At 42.9% G+C, this 24,348-nt stretch overlaps 2 protein-coding genes and 1 long non-coding RNA gene across 3 annotated transcripts in view; 2 read left to right on the forward strand and 1 right to left on the reverse strand.

The window, feature by feature from the left end:
• TIMP2 (TIMP metallopeptidase inhibitor 2) overlaps positions 1 to 7,513 on the forward strand; it is a 30,215-nt gene extending 22,702 nt beyond the window's left edge. Inside the window, exons 3-5 of the mRNA XM_034412851.3 lie at positions 683 to 791; positions 2,687 to 2,811; positions 4,962 to 7,513. Of these exons, the coding sequence (XP_034268742.2) occupies positions 683 to 791; positions 2,687 to 2,811; positions 4,962 to 5,159 (432 nt within the window). The 3' untranslated portion in view covers positions 5,160 to 7,513. The remainder of the gene's footprint in view (positions 1 to 682; positions 792 to 2,686; positions 2,812 to 4,961) is intronic.
• LOC117663018 (uncharacterized) lies at positions 1 to 10,233 on the reverse strand. Its single transcript, XR_009621728.2, has 2 exons — positions 9,242 to 10,233; positions 1 to 816 (listed from the first exon to the last, which is right to left on the reverse strand). It is a non-coding gene; the product is annotated as an uncharacterized LOC117663018 (long non-coding RNA).
• Positions 10,195 to 24,348, forward strand: part of USP36 (ubiquitin specific peptidase 36) — a 25,331-nt gene continuing 11,177 nt past the window's right edge. The window contains exons 1-12 of the mRNA XM_034412846.2: positions 10,195 to 10,429; positions 13,155 to 13,460; positions 13,553 to 13,768; positions 16,470 to 16,580; positions 17,297 to 17,399; positions 18,489 to 18,556; positions 19,291 to 19,361; positions 19,999 to 20,081; positions 21,843 to 21,954; positions 22,189 to 22,329; positions 22,895 to 22,995; positions 24,106 to 24,244. Of these exons, the coding sequence (XP_034268737.2) occupies positions 13,208 to 13,460; positions 13,553 to 13,768; positions 16,470 to 16,580; positions 17,297 to 17,399; positions 18,489 to 18,556; positions 19,291 to 19,361; positions 19,999 to 20,081; positions 21,843 to 21,954; positions 22,189 to 22,329; positions 22,895 to 22,995; positions 24,106 to 24,244 (1,398 nt within the window). The 5' untranslated portion in view covers positions 10,195 to 10,429; positions 13,155 to 13,207. The remainder of the gene's footprint in view (positions 10,430 to 13,154; positions 13,461 to 13,552; positions 13,769 to 16,469; positions 16,581 to 17,296; positions 17,400 to 18,488; positions 18,557 to 19,290; positions 19,362 to 19,998; positions 20,082 to 21,842; positions 21,955 to 22,188; positions 22,330 to 22,894; positions 22,996 to 24,105; positions 24,245 to 24,348) is intronic.

Genomic DNA, 24,348 nt, shown 5'->3' on the forward strand with positions numbered 1-24,348 from the left:
TCTCAGTGCAACATCCCATTTGCCAGATTTATTAATGATCTATTACTTTATGAATTTTTAAAATATCCCTAAACATAAAGTTAGCATTTGTCAAATGGAAATAAGTTTGATATAAGATCTCATCTCGAATGATAGAATTCACATACCACATTAACCACAACTTTAGTTTCTAAATCACAATTTATGGCTTGACACAATCTGTGAATCCCCTTGTTGTAATAATGGTTAATGGGTGGCCTTTTAAAAATAAATAGGTGGCAACATTTTATTGGCATATGGATTCATTTCTCCAAGAGGAGAAATAGATAGGAAAAATATAGGAAAAATATACATGCCGGTCAAAGGATTAAAGAAAATTGTGAAAACATTGATCACTCTCTTTTGACTGTGTTTGGGAAAGAACTTGGAATAACATTGGAAACACTAGAATTGTCTTCCCCATCTTGATGTTCTCCAAATGTGCCAGCTCTTACAGTTTCTAGCGAGGATGTCTGGAATGAGAACATCTGGAGGGTACCAGTTTGAAAAGGCTGTACCAGAAACATGTCTGACGTGATGGTTAGCATGAGGAAAGATTTGTGCATGTAAAATCTCTAAAGGGTGTGTTCCATTGTATTTTTTTTTAAATATTAACTGGTAGATTGCTGATCTCTACTCTTGGGCTTGCTTCTTTCCCTTTCAGATGTTTAAAGGGCCAGAAGAGGACATTGAATTCATCTTCACAGCTCCCTCCTCAGCAGTGTGTGGAGTGACACTGGATGTTGGTGGCAAGAAGGAATATCTCATTGCAGGTAAAGCATAATAAAATTTCAAAGCCTAGAAAAGGAGTAAGAAACAGAAAGGCAATGAAATGGAGGTATGAAAGACAATTTTTTTTTCCAAACCTACTTTTTACCAGCACCATATCACTGTAAATACCCAAAATATTTCTGACAATTAGCTTTGCAGTAAGAAATGCAACTTCAAATTTGGTGATGATGTACCTTTGGCAACTTGCTACCGTACTAGGACTTTGCAGTGGTGTTTGACTGGCTGTTTCTTAGAAAATAAAGTAATAAGTAGGAACCTAGTCTGACTCTTGTTCAGTTTCCTGCTCAATTCAAGGAGGAATTAATGAGGGGTCCTTGGTGCTCTCTGAGCTTGGGCTTTTTCTTGCAGCTGTTTCATTACCCCAACTGTGGATAACATCATCAGTGCTAGTAAAGAGTGGGGTTTGCTCTGTTAATATTGTTAATATTTTAGTGTCTTGCCCTGTCAAGTGCTAGTGGGGGTGGTCTTAGAGGTTCTTTGGTTGGGCTGTCTACTGTTTGTTTATTTGGCAGTTCTTTGATTGGGGTATTGTTTACTTGATGGTTGGTCTGATGTTAATTTTGGAGTTATTCTGTGCTCATCTGGATCTGACTGCTTGTGAGGAAGTGTTTTGGTCTTTTTGTTCCCTTTTTGGCTTGTTGATTGTTTCTGTTGCATAGTCTGTAGATATTGTTTATGTCTGTCTATCCATTGATGGCTAATTTATCAGGGTGTCAGGCTTCTAGAAGATTCATAGCCCAGGATCTTATAATACATCCACAATTGGGGGCTGCCCAGCTTCATCTTAAATCCCTGCAGCTCTCCAAGTTGCAAAATGTCTTCAAATGATTAACTGAAATCTGCTTCCCTAGCTATTTCCACCCATTATTTCTAGAATAGAATAATTCTGTTTCGTCTTCCTCATGGTAGCTTGTCAGACATGTAATGTTTGCTATCAATTGCCCATCATTTTCTTTTTTTCAGGCATTGTCATTGGTGAGGGCAGCAAAGGATGGAGGAGTGGTGCAACACACAGCCACATGTCATGATGCAAAATCTGTGGCATATGTGCTTGTTGGGACACCAAAATATAACTGTGAAATTTATGTTGAAACCTCACTCTACATGCATCATCATTTTGCCATAATCTCAAGTTTGCCACATATGCTTGTGTTTACAGGCTAAACAAAGAAATGTTCTTAATGAGATTTGCCTTTTGGCTCCTTTATCATCCTACTTATTCTTCTCTGGACATATTCCAGTTTTTCAATCTCCTTAAAATGAGATGCCAGAAATGGAGAACATTATTTCATGTGTAGCCTAACATGGAATAGAGTATATGTATTAATTTTAATCTATTTTTCAAAAGATGAATGTGAAATGAGCATACTACACATCACAGCCTGAGCTTTCAACTTCATCTTTATTTCCACAAATATATGTTGGTCCTGTATCTTTTAACAGGACTAATAAGAAAAAGTGGCTGATCGTTAGAGGCTTCAGTTAGGTGGGGAGACAAAACTGCAATAGCAGGGATTGGTTGATTTGCCAATTTGCTTTGGGGAATAGTTATTTTACAATAGGTGATGCCCAATGTGGCAGCCATTTTGTGAATGTTCAGTTTCCCCATAAGGGCAGCCATTTTATGAATCTAAAGTGTGATCTGCAAATTTCCAGTGGTGCCTACTAGCTGCCACCCTCACTCCCCCAATTGATTGGAAGCTGTGTCAAGAGAGTTCAATTACTTACAAATCAATGTTTGTTTTAGCTCTCATTTACAATTTAGGTTTCCCCATCAAATTAAGAGGGTGACCACTGCATAAGTTAACTCTGGAAATAATCAGGAAAATGCCCTCTGGCTTGCAGGCTGCTGTTCATAATTGCTTTGTTCTCTCAGGGAAATCGGAGGGTAATGGCAGGATGCACATCACCCTTTGTGACTTCATCGTTCCTTGGGATTCCCTTAGTGCCACCCAAAAGAAGAGTCTCAACCAGCGGTACCAGATGGGCTGTGAATGCAAGGTAAATCCAAATTTATTTACTTGTTTATTTGATTTCTATAACTGCCCATCTTAACAAGTGATTCTGGGGTGGCTTACATTCATTTTCAAATGTAAAACAAAATCAATTAAAACAATACAAAATAAACATATATGGTCATTGAGTAGAACTATTGCCATGGATGTTAATACAGTCAGGAAACTGAGCCCTTAACTCACTCAGAACCCCAGACACATAACCAAGTCTTTATGGCCTTTAAAAAGGCCTACAAGGTCGAGGCCTTCCTATTCTCTGAAGGGAGAATTTTCGTGAGGGCAGAGGCTATGGCAGAGCAGGCACATCTCCTAGTTCCCTGCCAGCCGACATTCCTTGGCTGATGGGACAGTTAATACGCCTAACTCACTGGACTCAATTGGCAGGTAGAAATGATTGGGAGAAGACTGTTCCTTAGTTAAACCAGCTCCAAGCCATTAAGGGCTTTAAATGTGATAACCAACACCTGGAATTGTACCTGGAAGCGCACTGGCAGTCAATGCCACTCACATACTGTAGCAGTGGTGTTAACATGCATTGAGCATCCAACACCTTTTACTGCTCATGCAATCGCATGCTGCATCAGTTGAAGCTTCTGAATGCTCTAGGGCAGTCCCCTGTAAAGCGCATTACAGCAATCCAGAAAAAAGGTCATGAGGCATAAGTGACTGTAAACAAAGCCTCCCAATCCAGGAGCAGGTGCAACTGGCTCACAACTCTAAGATGTGCAAAGGCCCTTCTGGCCACAGTTGCTACCGACCCCCCACCCCACCCCAGATTGCACAAAGGGAATGCCACCAAGGCCAGCAGTGGGAAAACCTTTTCTCCAGAAGACCCAAATACCCAATGCCATTCAGTCTGGCTTGAGTTGAAGCCGATTGCATTCCATCTCGACCCTTACAGTCTCCATGCACTGGGGGCAGGACACCCATGGCATCGTTCAGGCAGCTCGGCATGGAGCTATAAAGCTTCCCAATCCCTAATGATCACCTCACCCAGAACCTCATGTAGATGTTAAATAGGAGAAGAGAGAACTGGGCCTGGGGTGCCTCACAAAGTAGAGACATGGGTGTGGCTTGGGGGGGTAATGTGACTGGGTGGGTGTGGCCATTTTTTTTTTAAAAAAAAAGGGCTTTTAAAAGGCTTTTTTAAAAAGCCTCTGCTGATCAGGCAACTCAGTTTGGATCGTCAGAGGCGTTTAAAAGAAAAAAAGCCTCCGATGATCGCGCGGCTGAGCTGGGCATGGAGAGCGGGGGCAGGGATTTTTGCTACCAGTTCTCCGAACCACCCGCCTCCATCGCTACCGGATTGGGCGATCCGGTCTGAACCGGGAGCATTTCACCCCTGCATTACACCCATCTTGCTCTTGCCACAGGTCATCTGTGAGTGTAGTCAGTGCCATCTTAAACATCTTTAACCTGGCCTGAATTCCTTCAACTTTGGACCTCCTGCAAGGAGCAGAAGAAGCATGTTCTTTTAGTCAATGGCTCCTGTTTGCTGTTTAGTTTACTTTCTTGGAGGCACTGGCACACTAAAGTATTTATTCAGTTGAGGAACTCCTAACCCAGCCCAATCCCCAAGGATCTGGGTGATGTACAGCCTCAAAACAAAACAAAAAGGTCATGGTAATTAGTACCAAAAATCAGAATCTTAATTCAGAAGGCAGGCTGACATGAAACAGAATTAACTTGCTTCCAGAATTGCAAACAGGTGCCTGGACTACTGCTAGTGAATGATGCACAGATTACTAAGCAGAATTCCTGCTCTCTCTCATTCATACCAGATAGGCAGATTCCTTTCTGGCAAGGTATTGCTCAAGACCTTGCAGTTGAATGAGATCTTGGAAGTGTTCTAGTCCAACACCCTGTCCAAGACTGTGTTATTCAGGGCTTTAAAACACTTCAAATTGGACCAAGAAGCCTACTGATAACCAATGCAGGCACTTTAAAATGCAGATAATTCCATACTGATGGTATTGTCTTGCTAGTCGTCTTGCATGCTAACCTGTCAGATAGCTCAGGTGTTTGGTCCAAAATGCTGCAATACATGGAACCTGAATCTAATGCCAGCAGGGTTAATCAGATCTTCAATCGTAATGCTAGGAAATCATGAAGTTATTGGTATTTTTTTCTCTGCAGATTTCCCGCTGCCCCTCCATCCCCTGCTATGTCTCTGCTCAGGACGAGTGTCTGTGGACTGACTGGGTGACGGAGAAGAACATCAATGGGCGGCAGGCAAAACACTATGCCTGCATCAAGCGGAGTGATGGTTCCTGTGCGTGGTACCGTGGAGTGGCTCCCCCTAAACAGGAGTTCCTTGACATTGAGGATCCTTGAGTTCCTTTGGCACCGGCAGCATGTCTTGCAAGGAATTAGATCGGTCCACATTTGACATCACTTCCTGGAAACAGCATGAAAATAAAATCTTATGGGCAGGCCAATAGTGGTGGGTGGAGAGTGCTAAGGAAAGGGATGTTGAGGCCATTCATACGTTGCTTCTTCTGCTTCTTCTCCAGTGCTGTGCCAGTGAGTGTCTTCTTACTCTTTGGATTTCAGCCAAGGAAGACAGTATCAACAGTATGATTGACTGAGAGGTTTTTGTCTCTGATTCTGGGTAGCAGGCCTACCAGGTTCTTACTGTCTTGAGAGACATCCCTCCTTGTGAAGAAAACTCTTAAACCCTCTCTTTCCCACTCTCCCACCTTCTGCCTGGGTCAATACCCCGCTTCTTTCCACATATGAAATTATTTCCCACTTACTACTTTAGAGTCATTCCTTTCTCTTAGACACATACACAGAGACACATGTGGTGGGCTGAGATTAAACATGCATTTTGGGCTCCATGAAAAGTGGTAGTGGTGCCATCAGTCCAGGGCATCCTTTTGCACTGGCAAAGAGAAGAGTTGTGTTATCTTCCAAGGACTAAGCAACCTTTTGAAAATTGACTATCTGAGAGAGACAGTATCCTCTTTCAGGGGCAAAAATTGGAGGTAATTATGTTACTAAATTAATATATATAGCCTGGAAGACATGGGAGATATATGCAGCTTTTAGCTTTGTATCTGGAATTGTCAAATTTCAGTTTTAAAAAAGTGTTTCAGGATATGGACTTACTCCATATGCTTGATCCACCTTTTTCATATGTGTGCCATTAATGTAATTCTGATGTCAGTCTCTCAGCCAGTTGTAAGGTTTGCTATTTCTATTAGTATTTTGGAACTTTGTAGACCAAGGAATTGTCATCTTCCTCCTGCTCCTCCAAAGTTCCTGGCACAGAATGATTTTTAATCAGACCAACACAGTTCCAAGCCCTGCGACTTGCTGAATGGAGAAACTAATTATTGCAACAAGAATTCCGCAGATGGCGGCAAACATTTATGTTCTCTTCCCAAATATGTGATTAGGAGAGCTGGCCAGTGACACACACACATTTATTAAACTGTGATTATAAATGCTCCTTTGGAGTAATGACAAAACCCTCCACTGTTTGAAAAGGAGTATTACTCAATTCAACCCATCCATTCCCCCTTCTGAGCTTGTCCTTTCTTTCCTAAATTTCCCCAAGCTGTGTATGCCCCCCTCCCCCCTTTTGGGATTCTCAGACCTAGATCTGAAGGACACTCACACTTATTCTTAGCCAGGCCTGCCCCCTGTGGCCTTTTCATGCTGTTCATCAAGGTAGAATTTAAAGATGTCATACTGGGCCAGTCTGTTGATTTCAATATATTTTTAAAACAAGAAAAAGGAAAAAATCTGTTCAGTCCAGTATAAGACTCCTGTTTTACTTCTTGTACGGTTATATCCTATGTGACATTTACCTTCTTTCTCTCTGTTGATACTTTTTGATTTTTAATTTTTTTCAGTTTGTTTCAGCAATCAGTTGTATCATTCCTCTATTATGTTTTTTTTTTAATGTCCTTGTTTAGCTGTTAGATTTGCACTTATTACTTTGTAAAGGGGTTCTGCGTTGGAAGCTTTTAACATACAGTGGGGAAGAATGTCAAAATGTACGGAGGACAATGTTCCTTCCCTCATGCGGAATGCCAGCGGAAGCAGTATTCTGTTCCTGTCTTCTCTGGTTTCTCCTGCAGCATGTGTAAGTTTTTTACAGAGACTGGAGGATGGCAGCAACACGTGACTGCTTCTTGCTAGCCAAACTGCAGCTCCCAGCCTGTCAGCAAAGCTGGCCATTTAAGCTGGCCATTTAAGTAGCCGTGTGAAAACCCCCTCTGCAAAAGCCTATTTATGAAAAAACAATATAAAAGACTCCTCAATTGGCTTAATTTATAGCTGTGGGTTTTAGTGTCACGCATAACTTTCCCTAAAGCACCCATAACAGAACAGTTTCCCTTCCACGCCAGCAATTCGAAAATATTTTAAAAAATAATAATAAAAGAGTTTACATTATTTTCAAATCTTTGCTTAGTGAGTATGAAAAAATAAGTTAACTTGCTGCCATAATTTAAAGCTTTTTGGGGAGCAGCTAGGGTGGGAAGATTGTTTGGTGGGTAGAATAATATGGGGTGGGTTGTTTTTGTTGTTGTTGGATTCTGAAAGCTGAGATTTTCTTGTGCTGGGAACACATGAAAGTTGCTGAATAGACAAGCAGATTGTGCATGTCTCTGACGCTTTGTATAATTCGTATGTGGACACTTGAGTCTCCGGACAATAAACAGTATTATCAAAGAAAATGGAAACAGGCTCTTTTTGGGTGGCATACACTTTGTTTCTTCTGACAGGCGGCCAAAATTCCTGCAGGGCCTCTTAACCTCAAACCAGAAGATTTGAATGGAAGAATGCAGGCAAATTAACGGAGGACCCCTTTTCCTCTTCGTAGCTCCAGTGTCAATGGGTTTTAAATTTCCCCTTATTTTCAGTATTTCTCCCATGTCCTTGATGTTCCCTTCCCTTCCCAATCCAAAATTGGAGTTACCAATTATCTGAGTGATGGTAATTAATTAGTAATCCAGCAATGCTGTTTAATAGTACATCAGGCTTCATACTATATGTATAATACTCGCCCTTCCCTCAGTTTAGCAGGACTGCAAAAATTACAAAAGGGACCTCAGGAATTCAACTTATTCTTCCTGGAACAACTTAAAACCAGCGCAATATAAAGTGCCCATTTCCAAACAGAGCCAATTTGGTGTAGTGGTTAAGGCACCAAGCTAGAAACTAGGAAACCGTAAGTCCTAGGCCCTCTCTCAGGTATGAAGCCAGCTAGGTGACCTTGAGCCAGTCACCCTCCCTCTGCCCTTGGAAGGAGGCAAGGGCAAACCACTTCTGAAATCTTGCCAAGAAATTGCACAGACCTGTCCTGTTACTAGGAATCAAGACTCAAAGGCATACCCCACCCCAATATCATTAGATAGGAATGATTACTAAGAGGTACAAAATACAGAAACAATTTTTTGTTTTTGCTTATTATGTAGCAATTATCCGGATTCTTGCAGCTCAGATACAATAGCCCTAACTAACTATGTACAATTCCAAATGAAGCTCTCTACATATTTTATGGCAAGGGTGTCAAACTTGATTTCATTGAGAGCTGCATCAGGGTTGTGTTTGACCTTGGAGGGCCAGGTGGGCATGACCGGGTGTGGCCATGGTGGGCGTGGCCAGATCAACATCACTCGTGTCGGGGCATCTGTGGTGGCCAAGTATTAAGGAAGGGCTTCCCTGAAACCCACCCTCACTCTCATCTTCTTTCCTTCCTTCCATCTATCCCTCTTCATTCTTCTTTCTCATCTTTCCTTCTTTTTCCTTCCTTGCTCTCTTCCTATCTTTCCTACTTTTTCTGTGTCTCCTCTTTCTCCTCCTTTCCTGTCCTTTCTTGCATGCTCAGGAGCCTGAGATAGCTCTGCAGACTAAGCACTGTAATTTAACACCAGCTGTCTGCAATTAAAGTAAGTTCGAATCTCACCAGGCTCAAGGTTGACTCAGCCTTCCATCCTTTCTAAGGTAGGTAAATTGAGGACCCAGTTTGTGGGGGCCTCTGGAGAAGAGCGGCATATAAATCAAATTTAAAAAAAAAATACAAAAGGGAAAACATTTCTTTTATTTTGTTTTTAGTTTGTTTTGATAGCCTTCTGCCAGCAAAAACAGAGTCCAGCAGAGGGGTCTGGTCTTTTGCTGTTTCCAGGCCAGCCCCGCGGGCCAGATGTAAGCACTCTGTGGGCCTGATGCAGCCCATGAGCCTTGAGTTTGACACCCCTGTCTTATGGAGTTGGAAGAATCCACTGGATTGTTAAAAGGAGTTGAAAGTTCACTACTGCTATTCACAGCTCTAAATAACTTATCCAGTACTAACTTTAGAAGCCGATTTAGCACAGCCCCACCTCATCAGCCTTCCCGATTTAGGTACCTGGGAATAAAATTACACAAAGAATAAATTTTGCCTTCAAAGGACAACCATCTACCTTGTGTTGTCTAAAATCCTGATGACAGATCCTCTGAGCACTGCTATGTCCGGTCATTTCAATTGGATTGTCACAGTGGGAGCCGTGATCTGTTCTGTGCAAGACCTTGGCTTCTGGACCGGACGCCATCTTGGGAGTGTCCCACCTTCCCCTCCCTTCATTTTCAGTGGTGCTCAAGAACTGAATGAGACAACTCGCTGTGGCCAACTCATTGTGGGACAATTCAATTGTTTAAAATAATTTAAAAAAATTGTTTTAAATGTTGTCATTCACATTTCATTTTATCCCTCCTTTGGCATCTTTTCTTTAAAGATTCTACGGTAATCTTCAACTTATAACAGTTCATTTAGTGACCGTTCGAAGTTATAACGGCACTGAAAAAAGTGACTTATCAATTTTCACACTTATGACCCTTGCAGCATCAAGAAGATCATGTGGTCAAAATTCAGATGCTTGGCAACTGACTCATTTATGAGAGTTGCAGTGTCCCAGGGTCCTGTGATCAACTTTTGCAACCTTCTAACAAGCAAAGTCAATGTGGAAGCAGGATTCATTTAACAACCATGCTACCCACTTAACTGCAGTGTTTACCTTAATAACTGTGGCAAGAAAGGTCGTAAAATAGGGCAATGTTCACTTAACAAGGGTTTCACTTAGCAACAGAAATTATGGGCTCAATTGCGGTCGTAAGCAGACGACTACCTGTGTTCCACTATTTCTCCAATATTAGTGTAAAACTCTTGTCCTGTGGCGAGTTGTTCCGCAGCAAGTTGGCCGTGGCAAATTGTCCTGCTGCGAGTGGGCCGTGGCGAGTTGTCGTAGCCCCGCTCAAGTGAGTCGGCCAAGGGGCAACTTTTATTCGAAAAGAGTAGCAAAGAGGAGGGAAGGACGAGGGCCACAGCGGCCTCTGCTGCCTACCAACAAAGCCATCGCTTCGCCGCTTTGCTTGGGCCAAAGTCGACTCAGCCAAGGCGGCGCTGCCTCCCGGAAACGTGCGAAGGGGCAGACGCGCTGCCTTGCGTCAGAGCAGGACGGGCAGGGTTAGGTTTCGTTTCCCCGCCCCGTCGGGAGGCGGATTGGGCCTGGCTCCGCGGCCTAGCAGCTGCGCTCTCGCCTTTCCTTTGCGCTGCGTTGGACACGTGTTGTGTATGCGCACACGCTGGAGGAACGCAGGGACCTCTCCGGATGGTGAGTGGAAAAGGTCGGAATGAGACCGGAGGAGGAGCGCGGGGCGAGCCAGGGGGCCGGTGCAAGGGAGACGGCTTGGGGGCCACGGGGTGTTGGCTGCTCGCGGAGAGCGATCGCTCGGGAGTCCGACTTGCCTGGTTGCGTGACTCTTCCCCTTCGCTTCCCTTCTGCCCCTTTTCGGCACCGCGGCTATTCCTGTGCAGCCTTGTTGGGCTTCCTCTGGGCCGTGGCTGCTTGGACTGATGGTGCCCGGCGCCAGGGCGAGCGACTTCTGCTCGAATCCCCGGGACGTACTCGGTGAATCGGAGCCGTGCCAAAGAGGAGCCTCCTCCGCTGTGAGCCCAGGCCCTGCTTGGACCGTCTCCGGCAGGCGACGCATGTAGGTGCCCTTGCACGAACGCCGGAGGCTCTGGAGCGCCTTGGAATTTTGCTATGGGGGGGGGGAGCGCCGGATTAACCTCGGCCAAGGATTTCTGGGTTGGGGGAAAACAGCGTGTCTGGTTGGGGGGAGAGGAGGGGGCTGCGCGTGGCTTACCCCAAACTCTCTAGGCACATACTGTGGTTGGTGGGTCTAATGCGCGCGCGCTCTTTGCAAAGGAAGGGAGGTGGGGAAGGACAGAGGGCGAGAGGAGGAAAGAGTTGAGTCCCTTCCTTGTCTCGTCTCATCTTGGAACAATTCGGAGGGTAGACGAAGCATTTTCCCCTTGGAACTGGGACATTTCTGCTGATTCCTTGCAATCATTGCCTTTTGCTAAACGCTGGGCTCGGTTTGGTCTGTTATCTCACAGAGCAACCTCCCTCCTTCCTTTCATCTCGGATAGAGAACCTTTGTGAGGCTGCGCTGGAGAAGTTTGCTTCCAGGCACCCAGTAACATTCTCTTCTCCCCGATGATTCAGTTTCTCCTGACATGCTCTCAGGTGCAAGAATGCGCCTGCAGCTGTGCCTCTCTTCTCTCTCCTCCTCCCCCCCCCCCAAACTTCCCATGCCGTTTCCTTAGCATCCTTATCTTGTGTGCCCTTGGCTGCCTGGTTAGATGCTGCTACTTGCCAAGTGGGTGAGATTTGTTTTGCAGATGACACCTGGTGCCCTCCAGGTATGCTGTACTTAATTGTCCACTAGCCGGAAATTATGTGATGTAAACCAGCACATCTAGAAGGTCCCAGGTGTGGGAGACTGTTTTGCTAGATAAGTGTGATCCCTCTGTGTTCTAATGGGAGAATGGAAAAAAAGATGTGAGTGGCAAATTTGAAGCAAGGTAGACTGAGGAAATTTTCCTGACAGCTGTTTATTTTAGGGAGGTGCTCATGTTCAGATAATAGTACGCTTTAATGTGTGTGTGATAGCTGGTTCCCCAAAAAAGAGACACATGATGCAAACCCCCTGTCCTTCAAAAACAGAGTACTATATGATTTTTTTCCTTCAGCAAGGCCTGTTATATTTATAAGAAGGATTCATCTATTCAGCCTGGCAGCATGTTTTAATCTTCTATTAGTAGGGACCCTTGGGGTTTCGTAATGGGAAGTAAAACACTTGCCAATCAAACTTAAAGGCAATCCAGGAAATGGTCAGATAATAGTGTGAGCCTTTTTATTTATTTATGCTATTTATATTTCTTGCTATGGCTGCTAATTTATCTGTCTAAAGACTGAGCAAATTTCACACCTCATTAAAGGCTATAATGTGAATTGCATGTTCCAGAGCACAGTCATTTCAGAAAACAGAAATGCATCATTTACAAGTTAATTTCCAGTTAGTTGCAAAGCAACATGAAAGTACATCTAGAGCCCTCATATGCAGCAAAAACCATTATATAATCTAATCCTTTGTTGGGTTTTTGGGGAAAAAAATCTGTTTACCGAGTAGAGAATTTTGGATCCAGGAGCTATGAGATGCTAAAGGATACAATAAAGGGCTTAACAATGTAGGTAAAATTTTAGGCTTTTCAGAAATGTGAAAAGTTTTTATCCTATCCTGCCTTTCAAATAAATGTATTTCTAATTTTTGTCATGGGAATTTTATTCCTGTATCTTAATAGATAGTATGTATTTATCGCTATACATTTCTATTTGAAATTTTACAGTTGAGAAATATGAATTATAGATGTGCTTTGAATTTACCTGATCGTTTATAAAGATTTGATAATCTAAAAATAGATTGGTTTTAGTTTTTTTAACAGAAGCTGTGTTGTGGAAACCAAATACATGTTGATCATGATTTCTAAAGCATCATAAAGTTCATGGCAAATTAAAAATGTACCTGTCAAGTCCTTATAATACATATTCAGCATAGGAAGATGAGAGACACAGGAAGCAAAATAGAGGTAGAAGTACAAAAAGAAAGTATCTGGTTGTCTCAATAACATATTTGAGGGTAGATTTTACTACAGTACTGAGATACTGAGCTATCCAGAGCCTGGATAGCTCTGCAGACTAAGCACTGTAATTTAACACCAGCTGTCTGCAATTAAAGTAAGTTCAAATCTCACCAGGCTCAAGGTTGACTCAGCCTTCCATCCTTTCTAAGGTAGGTAAATTGAGGACCCAGTTTGTGGGGGCAATAAGCTGACTTTGTATAAATATACAAAAGTATGAAGGCTATTGCTTAACGCATTGTAAGCCGCCCTGAGTCTCCGGAGAAGGGTGGCATATAAATCAATTTTTTTTTAAAAGAGGGCTGAGCTGGAGGCATTTGATTTTGAGGTCAAATAAACCTTTTTTTTTGCAGAGTGAAGTTGCCTTGCTAGGATGGTGGTTGTTGCCTTTACCAAGTGATGCACCATGCCAATAGTGGACAAATTAAAAGAAGCCCTAAAGCCTGGGCGAAAAGACTCTGCTGACGATGTTGAACTCGGTAAATTGTTGGCAGCTTCTGCCAAGAAGATTTTGCTGCAAAAGATTGAGTTTGAACCAGCCTCCAAAAACTTCTCCTACCAGCTAGAGACCCTCAAGAGCAAGTACGTTTTGTTGAACCCAAGGACAGAAAACTGCAGTCGGCACAAGAGCTCTGAAGAGGGACCCATACGAAAACAAGGTGCCCGCCTCGTTTGTTGTACTTGTCTTTTGGAGAATGAGTTCTTCATTTGTTTTTGAGTTGCTGACTTCTCCTTTGTTTTCTTCTGACAGGTAATGAGCATGTGTCAGGAAGTGATGGGGTGCCAGCTCCCCAAAAGGTCCTCTTCCCTCTGGAGCGACTCTCTCTAAAATGGGAGCGGGTGTACCGTGTTGGAGCTGGTCTCCACAATCTGGGCAACACCTGCTTCCTCAACTCAACTCTACAGTGTCTGACGTACACCCCACCTCTAGCAAATTATCTGCTTTCCAAAGAGCACAGCCGCAATTGTAAGTGTGTGGCTGAGTTTGTGTGTGTTTTGCAGTGCTGTATGCGCCCACTTGTTCATATCTCTGTCAGGGTTCCAAGTAACACCCCCAACAAAGAAAACTCCGAGGCTTGAGTTTCCTCAAAGTTACACTTGATTAGAGATGTCATATTGGCACATCTGGGAAAACCCGAATCTGAAAGTTTCCAGGTTTTCCCCACCCAGAGGAAAGTTCAAGTCTCTGCCCAATGGATGGACCCACAAGTCCATCACATGGTCCAATCAAAGCACTGTCCCAACTGAAGATGCCTCCCAGTTCCAGCCTTCCAGGTGCAGGGCAAGTTGTCCTTGACTCTCTGAGAAAGGAATGTTATTATGACTATATATCACCCATGCTCCATACAATCCCCCCTCCCAATTTCCCACAGTAGTAAATGTGGTAGGTCTGAAGGCCCAGTGCAAAAGATGGCTTCCAGGCCTGACAATCTCTTTTTTCCTCAGAGCAAAGGCTATAGGAACAACCTGTTTCATTTTCCAAGGCCTATGAAGGATGAAGTTCTTAAAAATATAAGGTTATGGCTGGCGGAGCAGCCCAGGGAAAATGAATGGTCAGGGAATGAGGCATTTAGAGGGTACATGTGCACAACATGTACGTCTGTTAAAGCATAACCTCATATATGATATTGGAAAAATCTTACCTGTCTTTTGGTGTGTGTTGAGGGAATTGGAAGGGATTGGATGGATTCAGGGCTGCTTCTAGTAAGCTACTCCTTTCTCATCCCCATTATTACTTTTAGAGCATCGATGCAGGCAGATTTACTATCCCCAAAACTAGAAAATTATGTCTGGTTTTGCTTCTGACACGTTCTCATCAATCCCATGGGCATAGGATCCCCAATTGGAGTTCATCTTCCATGCATTGTGGGAGGAAGTTATGCCCTTTTACATTACAGGATTGTAGTAAGGATCATAGCAAGATCAGGCAGGTAAAAATATTTGACCACTCAGAAGTGTTGTTCAGACGATTATGATGTTATTTATTCCAAAATATAATTTCAAATTCTATAATTCTGCCCATTTGATGTGGAAATCTCCCCCCCCCCCCCCACAAATTGGAGCTTATTTGTTGAATTGCTCTACAATTTATAATTACAAATTTCTGATTCCTCTATTCTGATAGCGTTTTGAGGAAAACATTAGGATTTTTCCAATATCATATATGAGGTTATGCTTTAACAGACTTACCTGAGAAGAATCTCAATGTGTTTAAGATACTAGGAAGTATCTTAAATAGCTTTCCTCTTAAGAAAATGTTATATAATGAAGTTAGGCTGTGATTTTAGATTCTGCTGCATTTGAGGTTTTTTTGTTTAGGATTTGGATATGTTTGATTACTGGGGCCTTTGATTTCTGTAACTGAAATCTAGGAGCAGTGCTTCTTGTGACAAAGAATTACTTTGAACCCAATTGTAGTACAGGTAGTCCTCAATTTACAGCCACAATTAGCCCAACGTATGTTATTAAGTGAGAAATTTGTTAAGTTAGGTTTGCCTCCTTTTACGATTTTTCTTGCCATATTTGTTAAGTGAATCACTGCAGTTGTTAAATTAGTAACCCAGTTGTTAAGTGAGCCTGGCTTCCCCCCTTGACTTCACTTGTTAAAAGGTCACAAAAGTTGATCACATGATCCCAGGACACTGCAGTCGTCGTAAGTATGAACCGGTTGTCAAGCATCTGAGTGTAAATCATGTGGCCATGGGGATGCTGCAATGGTCATAAGTGTGAAAAATGGTCATAAATCACTTTTTTCAGTGCCTTTGTAACTTTGAACGGTCACTAAACGAATTGTTGTAAGTTGAGGACTATCTTTAATGGGCCTGCAGTGTTGTGTGAGCTTAACGGATGGGTTTTTCTTGGCTTGTGGTGTTAGGGGAAGGATGAGTAATCCAAGGTTAGCCCATATGCAGTGCTGTATCACGTTCCAGCCAGCAGCTGCTATTCATTGCATCAATCCTTGTGATGGGAGACTGACAGACTATGCTAGCAGCTGTGAAAGTCTTGAGCCAGCTGTATGTAAGAGATGCTTTCCTCACTATGCCATCCCTTCCTTACCAGTGGTACTGACTCTTAGTTGGAGAGTGTACATCTATGACTAGGTATAGGTAGATAGATGGCAGCTTTGGTGGTTTTGTTTTAAAAATCAAATGAGTTATTTAAATAGCAGCAAGGATCATTTTGCACTTAAAAGGTGCCAACAGCTTAATGCACATACTTTAGAAATTTTCCCCCTTTTTTGAGTAGTGTTTGCCTGTCTGAGCTGCTTAATGGGTAACATTGCATTGAGATTTACAAGTATGTGGCAGAGAAGCTTGGAGTCAAGATAGGAAGTTATTAAACTGTCCATGTTATCAATCTATATTGTTTATTATGGCCTTTAGCCAGCAGATAAAAGAGGAAAAGAGAGAAAATGGATGGATGGATGGATGGATGGATGGATGGATGGATGGATGGATGGATAGACGAACAGACAGACAAATTGACGGTCTGTATAGGTCTGATCACAACTCAATAGGTAAGCTATTTCAGTAAAGTGAGGGGTTTCAAGTGCAGGTTCTACTTTTATTTTGCTTCTAGCAAAAAAAAAAAAAAAGTGATACAACAGAAGGTGTATAATGTAGCTATTGATGAAAATAGCCAATTGTGATTTTTTTCCCCTCTTCCAGGTCACCAGGGAGGCTTCTGCATGATGTGCATAATGCAGAATCACATGATCCAGGCTTTTGCCAATAGTGGTAATGCCATCAAACCTGTGTCCTTCATCAGAGATCTTAAAAGTAAGCAGGGGGTTAGAATACTGTCTACTGTACTGTCCAGTTCATACAGGGCAAGAGACCAGAGATCCTTTTAAGATGTTGACCATAATTTAAATGCTTTCATGTGTGAATGGTGTTTGTTTTTTTAAAAGCAAGATTTCTAGAACTTATGGTTACAAAGTGAAGCATTAAGACACGTCAGCCATCGGTGTAAAAGTTGTGGTCCAAAGATGCTCTTTTTCAGAATTTTTCAAGATATAACTGAACACATCTCAAAAGATTTTAAGGGTGAAACTTAAAAATGTTGTTTTTTTTAATTTATATTTTTACAAATAACTCAAGGCAGTGATAATAGCCAACAAGCCTTCCTCCCCTTATTTTCCCCACAACAACAACCCTGTGAGGTGGACTGGGCTGGAAGAGAGTGACTGGCTCAAGGTCACCCAGCTGACTTTCATGGCCAAAGCTGGACTAGAACTCTGTCTTCCACTTTCTAGCCTATTGCCTTAGCCATTAGACGAAACTGGCTCTTTCAAAAACATTTTTTTACTATATTTTATTTTTTGTTTTACTCATCAACAGTTTTTTTAGATAAGCTAGGTGCAGAGTTTGGTTTTGGAGGTGGTCAATTTATGAGGAAAAACATGAGCTTCCATGCTGGGTTCAATAATGGCATCTGTTTCTGAAACTGTTCTGAGGTATTCTGTAAGAAGTTCTTTTTTTATCTCCTTTGACAGAGATTGCACGACACTTCCGTTTCGGTAGTCAGGAGGATGCTCATGAGTTCCTGCGCTACACCATTGATGCCATGCAAAAGGCCTGCCTCAACGGTTACACTAAGTATGAACAACTACCTCACTTGCTGTGTGCTTGGGGGAGAACACTGGGTTGAACTGAAGATGTAACTGTGTCCTCTCATTAAATTTGCTTACTGGAGCATTAGCTTTCCCAAATATGGGGAAGGGGAAAAATGCATACTACATGAGCAACAGTGACTAGCAAGTCCCTTGCTATAGAAGTAAATATTAAAGCAAGTAATCCTTGCTTTAAGGATAGCAAACATTCCTATCAAAGGAAGAAATAGCAATAGCAATAGCACTTAGACTTATATACCGCTTCACAGTGCTTTACAGCCCTCTCTAAGCGGTTTTACAGAGTCAGTGTATTGCCCCCAACAATTTGGGTCCTCATTTTACCCACCACAGAAGGATGGAAGGCTGAGTCAACCTTGAGCCTGTTGAGATTTGAACTGCCAAATTGCAGGCAGCTGTCAGTCAGCAGAAGTAGCCTGCAGTACTGCACCCTAACCACTGTGCCACCACGGCATGTTAGGTTCTTGGTGTTCTCTGAGCTTGGTCATTTTCCTGAAGATGTTTTGTTACCAAGCTAGATAATATTGTCAGTGTACTGTTAACAAAATCATTTGAGGAGAACAATCGAGCTCATAGAAAACCCAAAACCTATCAGTTTAACCCAGAGTTGCTGGTATTCTTTGCTCTTGAGAGGAGGAAATTCATGCCTGGTGATTTTGATTGCTTGTGTTTTAACTCATAAGAATTGCAATTTTATCAAATACTTTTGAGTTACATCCCCTATCATGCCACGTTACAGGCCATCCTAGTTACAATTCCTGGAAAATGTAAATATAGCAACATTCCTTATCCTTGTTTAGGCCACCCAATTTAAATCAGAGTTCCCCAGTGATCAATATTGACCACCAAAGATCATTGAGATTATTCATTATTATTGTTATTATTTATGATTCTATGGTTTAACATTGTATTTATTACGTTTTCATATAATAAATGTTGGGGGTGAATGAACCATCTGAAACCTCATGAAGGGATCAATGAGCAGAAGAGTTTGGGAACCCCTGTTTTAAATGAAAGCATTTCTGAAATCTAATCACCCAGTTGCTTGTCTTTTCAGGTTGGATCGTCAGACTCAGGCTACCACGTTGGTGCACCAGATCTTTGGCGGCTACCTCCGATCTCGTGGTGAGCGCAGCTTAGCGAGGCCCTAGATGAGGGTGTGCTGGGAGGTTTCCATTCCATGTTCCTGGAGTTTTAAATTTTGACTTAAGTCTATTATAATATGGCATCTCCAAAATTCCCTTCAGTGCCCAATTATACCTCTATAGGTTCAGTTGATTTGTAGTTGCTTTCCAGACACTGTAGACCAGGGGTGTCAAACTCGATTTCATTGAGGGCCACATCAGGATTGTATATGACCTTCGGGCGGGCGTGGCCGGGGTAGGAGTGGCCAGCTCAACATCACTCGGGGGCGCCTGTGGTGGCCCGAGCGCAGCCCTCCTGAGCTCCGTTTTCACTGGCAGAGAGTTGCAGGAGGCCGTCGCAGCCAAAAATGGAGCTCAGGAGGGCAGTACACGGCCCTCCCAAGTTCCATTTTTGCTGGCAGAGACACCATGAGCGGGTCCTTCACTGTTTCCAAGGCGGCCCCACAGGCCAGATCTAAGCACCCCGAGGGCCGGATGCGGCCCGCAGGCCTTGAGTTTGACAATCTTGCTGTAAACGTTTCCTTTTAGTTTTTGACCTCTATCAAGGCTACGAAGGGGATATTAAGCATCTGGTTGCTTAGCTGATTTCAGTGCTGGTTTTGCTAGACACAGAGACGGATGCCTCATGCCTCGTCGTCTCAATATGAAACGTGACATTGTCAGGGAGCTGTGACCATGAAGAACAGGCAAGCAACTGTTCTGCTTTCTTTGCAGTGAAGTGCTCCGTGTGCAAGAGTGTTTCAGATACATATGACCCATACCTGGATGTGGCTTTGGAAATCAGGGTATGCCAGCATTGTTATTTCTCTTGTTTTCTTTCTTTAAAATCCAACTCAAAGAATGATATCACCTAGTTATCACTTAGTGATAACAATGAAATATTGAAGGCCAGCTTCTGAATTGTTTTAAATCATGGGGTAGATATGTTTACAGGAAGCTGTTCCAAGCATACTGTTTCTTAAAGCTCATGGCCTTTGCAGAAAAAGGGCAGCTGTCCTGTATAAAAAGGAGTAAAAGCCACTAAATTATTACTAGGAGGAAGCAGCTAGGGCACACCCACTTCTGGAAGACCATAATCCTTTTGCCCAGCTTGCTTTTCAGGTTTATTCCCCTCACTTAGATCTGGAATACCCAAAAAGGATACTGCACTATGTTATTACACAATAGTAGTTGCAACATTGATAAGTAAGAGTTGGGGGGCAGGCAAATAGAGAGATTGTCAGGGGATAAGTTTGTGTGCCTGCCTGTGTGCATATGTTTGTTTGTCTGTGCAGATGAATGCATATGATTATAGATACATCTTTGGGCCCAAGCACTAGAGGTGGCTCTCAGGGAGATAAAGGTTACTTCCTTCTAGTCTAAACTTCTAGATGCTCAAGCTGCAGCTTCTTTAAATTTCCCTCTTCTCTCTTTTTATTACAGCAAGCAGCCAACATTGTACGGGCGTTAGAATTATTTGTAAAAGCTGATGTCTTGAGTGGGGAGAATGCCTACATGTGTGCCAAGTGAGTTACTTCTTTTCCTTGACTTCCCTCTTGATTTGTCTGCTATGTGTATAAACTGTTTCCCTTCACATAATTACACATATAGGTAGTTCCCATTTAACAATGTTTATTGGGACCTGGTTAAGTGACACAATCCTAAAGCACAGTGTCATGTGTCTCTGCTGACTTAGGCTGGCAGTTCCAGTTGTGATCATTAAGTGAATCCTGCACAGTCACAGCATCCAACAGTTGCATGATCGCTATTTGTGACCTGCTGGTTTCCCCATTGACTTTGCTTGTTGGAAGCTGGCAGTGAAGGTTGCAAATACAACCACGTGACTGGGATGCTGCAGCGATTGTAATTGTGAGCTGGTTGGGAAACACCTGAATTGTGATCATCTGACTGGGGGGATGCTAAACCCTTGAGTTCTGGCTTTAAATCATCTTGTTCAGCACCATTGGAACTTCGAATAGTTGCTGAACAAATGATCAAGGCTTAACCAAGGCCTATACATACATACATACATACATACATACATACATACATACATACATACAGGGAGGGAGAGAGGGAGGGAGGGAGGGAGGGAGGAAGGAAAAAGGAAGGGAGGGAGGGAGGGAGGGAGGGAAGGAAGGAAGGAAGGAAGGAAGGAAGGAAGGAAGGAAGGAAGGAAGGATGGATGGATGGATGGATCCAATCTGGGTCGGTCACCAGGACCAGAGGTTTTGTCTTCCAAACGTCTAAGACAAAACCTCTGTGTTAAGACTCTGACTAATGGACCCAAGCAAATCAGAACTCTGAGACTAGGATCCTTCTCAAAGGTCTTGAGTATGTCATACCGGCACAGCTTCAAAGGAGAACCAATTCTAAATCTTTCCCGTGGTTTCAGTATAAGTAAACTAGGAAATAACCCCATCCCCAAGTGTCACAGGTCATGCTGACCAATTGGATTAATTGGCGGGCTTTTTAGGCACTCCTTCCCCAACCTTATGTTGCCAGTAGAGATGACCTTGGTTCTCCCGAGAAAGCTCTCTGTTGTGTCTAGTAATGCATTCCAACCTTCTTCCCCCTCTGTGTGGCAACTGAGGAAAAGAAAGATGGCTGTTGCCAGGTTCGGTTCCAAGTTGACACTCTGATCCTGGTGATTGATCCAGATTGGATCCTGCAACATTATCCTGGATAGGTATATTTGCCTTTCGTGAAAGAAAGATTTTTTATCTTGTTTAATCATATCTCTGCAACTCCTGATGAGATCTAAAGAAATGGGAAAGCAAGGTTACTCCACCTAATCATTTATAAATTAATCAGTCGGCAGGGATATACACACAACACACACACACACACACACACACACACACACACACACACACTTTTGGGATAACCACTTATTACTTGAAGTCAATAATTTTCCTAAATATTTAGAAATTATTCAGTGCATGTGACTTATTTTTTCCCAAATAATTTGTCCTTAAAATGGAAGGATCTCTTTAAACTTGGTGCAAGTATAGTAATGGAAGCAGGAGACTTTTTAAAACCACTTTTCTTTTGGGGTGGCCTTAAATTTAAGGCTGTCTTCCTTTCAGGTACATGGCAGACTGAGAGCCCTTCCTAAGGGCTCTCAGTCTGCTATGCTTCTAAGATGCTTCAAACTTGCCTCTGTTAGTGGCAGTCCAGAAGCTGCACCCTCTATTGAGGGTAGACGTTTAGGGACTGGCTCTGTGTTTCAAGTACTTCATGTTTTGAGCAGGTGTATAGAACTCACCCATTTTTCTTCCATGCAGATGCAAGAAGAAAGTTCCAGCCACCAAGCGTTTTACTATCCACCGGGCCTCTAATGTCCTTACCATCTCCCTCAAGCGCTTTGCCAACTTCAGTGGGGGCAAGATTACCAAGGTGATCAGGAAAGGGGGAGGGTGGTCCCTTCTCAGAAAGAGGGCTTGGGTGAACCCAGATGGCCAGTACCTCTGACCTCCTTAAGAGTGGGTGTCAATCTGTTAGATAGCTCAATCCAATCTATAGATAGTTCAATCTATAGATTACTGACTTGTGCCTGGTGAGGCTGATGCTCTTTATGCAGATCTTTATAAAAGGTGGAACACATTCTTACGGACTCTTTCTCTCATGTAGGACGTGGGTTACCCTGAATTCCTGAATATTCGTCCTTACATGTCGCAGAGCAGTGGGGACCCTGTCATGTATGGCCTCTACGCTGTACTTGTGCATTCAGGATACAGCTGCCATGCAGGGCATTACTACTGCTATGTCAAGGTGGGTCTTTGTTGATACGCTAGGCTGTGGGTAACAGTTGATCAGTGTGCTTTAGCCTTGGGGGAAAGGCTTTACTTCCATGCCTTTTGAAAAGTTCGCATAATTGCCGTGTACCACCATAACTTTTTACTTTGTCTCCCTGTGGATATTCTTAATATCCATGCAGAATGTTTCTGTGTCTTGTGATCCATATCCAAATTTTCTTGGTTATTGAAGGACTTGTGATTTGGGGATTTTCTGAGATGTCCAAGCTACAAATTACTGGAAGAGATGTGACATCATAAGCTCAGTTGAGCTCAGTCCAGACAATGATTGTCCTAATGTCTTAAGTCTAATAACATTAAAATTAGCTAGACACCAAAGGCAAAGTATACTAGGATTAGGTATGACATTATCCACCTTCTTAGATAATCTCCAGTATTACTCTTTAGACATTGCTGTACTTGGGCTGGTTTTCCTGGCTTGCTGCTACTAATAAATGAATGAAATAAATGAATACATCTTTTGAGGATAATGATGATTTGCTAGGGGATAGTGACCAATTATTATTTCTTTGTATATCTAGGCTAGTAATGGGCAGTGGTACCAAATGAATGATTCTCTGGTACATTCAAGCAACATCAAAGTTGTTCTCAACCAGCAGGCCTATGTACTCTTCTATCTTAGGTAAGAGATGTTTGTGGTTATTAGATTCTCATACTTTCCCTTTGGGGGTTGTTGCTGTCACTCCGATATCTGAGCTGGTGTCTTCTAGGTCAGTTATGGCTAATCTTTTTGCCATTGCGTGCCAAAAGCAGGGGGAAGTGTGGGGTGATCACGCACGTGCTTGCCCATACCCATAATTCTATGCGCCCTCCCCCTCACGCATGCATGCGCAACCCCCCCCCCCGGGTGCTCCTCCCGCTTTTGGCATGTGATGGCATGGTGGATCCAGTAGGCCTGTTTTTCGCCTTCCCCAGGCTCCAGAGGCTTTCTAGGAGCCTGGGGAGGGCGAAAACAGCCTCGTGTGTCCACCAATATGGCTCTGCATGCCACCTGTGGCACATGTGCCCTAGGTTTGCCATCACGGTTCTAGGCCATTCTTGTTTTGTGCTTTCTTATTTTATGCCCTTTTAAAAGCTGGTGAAATTTGATAGGATTTTATTGCGTTCTACCTCAAGATTATTATCTAACAAAAATCAATAACATTAATACTAGGGATAACCTAGTTGGTGCCATTGTAAGTCTGGATGGCTGGGAGGTAGCCTAAGTGGCAAGCATCTCCTTCTACTACTCATGACTTGAATTGACCTGGTTAATTATGGGGAAATGTGTTCACTGTATCATGTCATCCAGCCATCCTTTCTGTTAGGGAAGGGCAACATGCTTGGTGTGGAAAAAAAATTCTGGGTTCAGTCCCCAGCATCTTCAGGCAGGGATGGAAAAAATTCCATCTCTGATTTGCTGCCCGTTGATATAGACAGTACAGAGTCAGATTGACTCACATGACTGGGTTGATGTGGAGTAAAGCGACTTCCTATGTTTTTGTGGACATCCTCAATCCCAAGTGCTTTTGAGTTTAGTAGTCTTCAGAACTCTATTACACGGAGTAATGTATACAAAATACATAGCAACTAAATGCTCCCTTGGGACACGGGCTCCCAACTTTCTAGTGTTCAAATAGTTACCCTCATTCCTAGTTAGCTGCTGGGTGTATTTTAGAAAAATGTTTAGTGAAAGGCAAAGGATCAGGCAAATTTATGAACAAATTAATGAAATCATATAATTTTCTTTAAGGATCCCAAGCACTAAGAAGAATCCTGAAGGACTTGTGTCCAAAAGCAATTGCTCAATGCCCAGCCGAACAAACATCTCCTCTGATCACTTGAAGAAAAGTGCAACTAATGGTACCCTTGCATCACCACTGATAAACAAAGTGAGTGGCACACCAGAGCCACACAACAAAATTGGTCTAACATGTTTGTGTGAATCTAGGAGAGAAAACGGGTGGGAAAATTTGCCTCCAAGTAGTCAATTTTG

This window comes from Pantherophis guttatus, chromosome 2 (genome assembly GCF_059756535.1).
Source record: "Pantherophis guttatus breed Tessera chromosome 2, ASM5975653v1, whole genome shotgun sequence".
NCBI lineage: Eukaryota > Metazoa > Chordata > Lepidosauria > Squamata > Colubridae > Pantherophis > Pantherophis guttatus.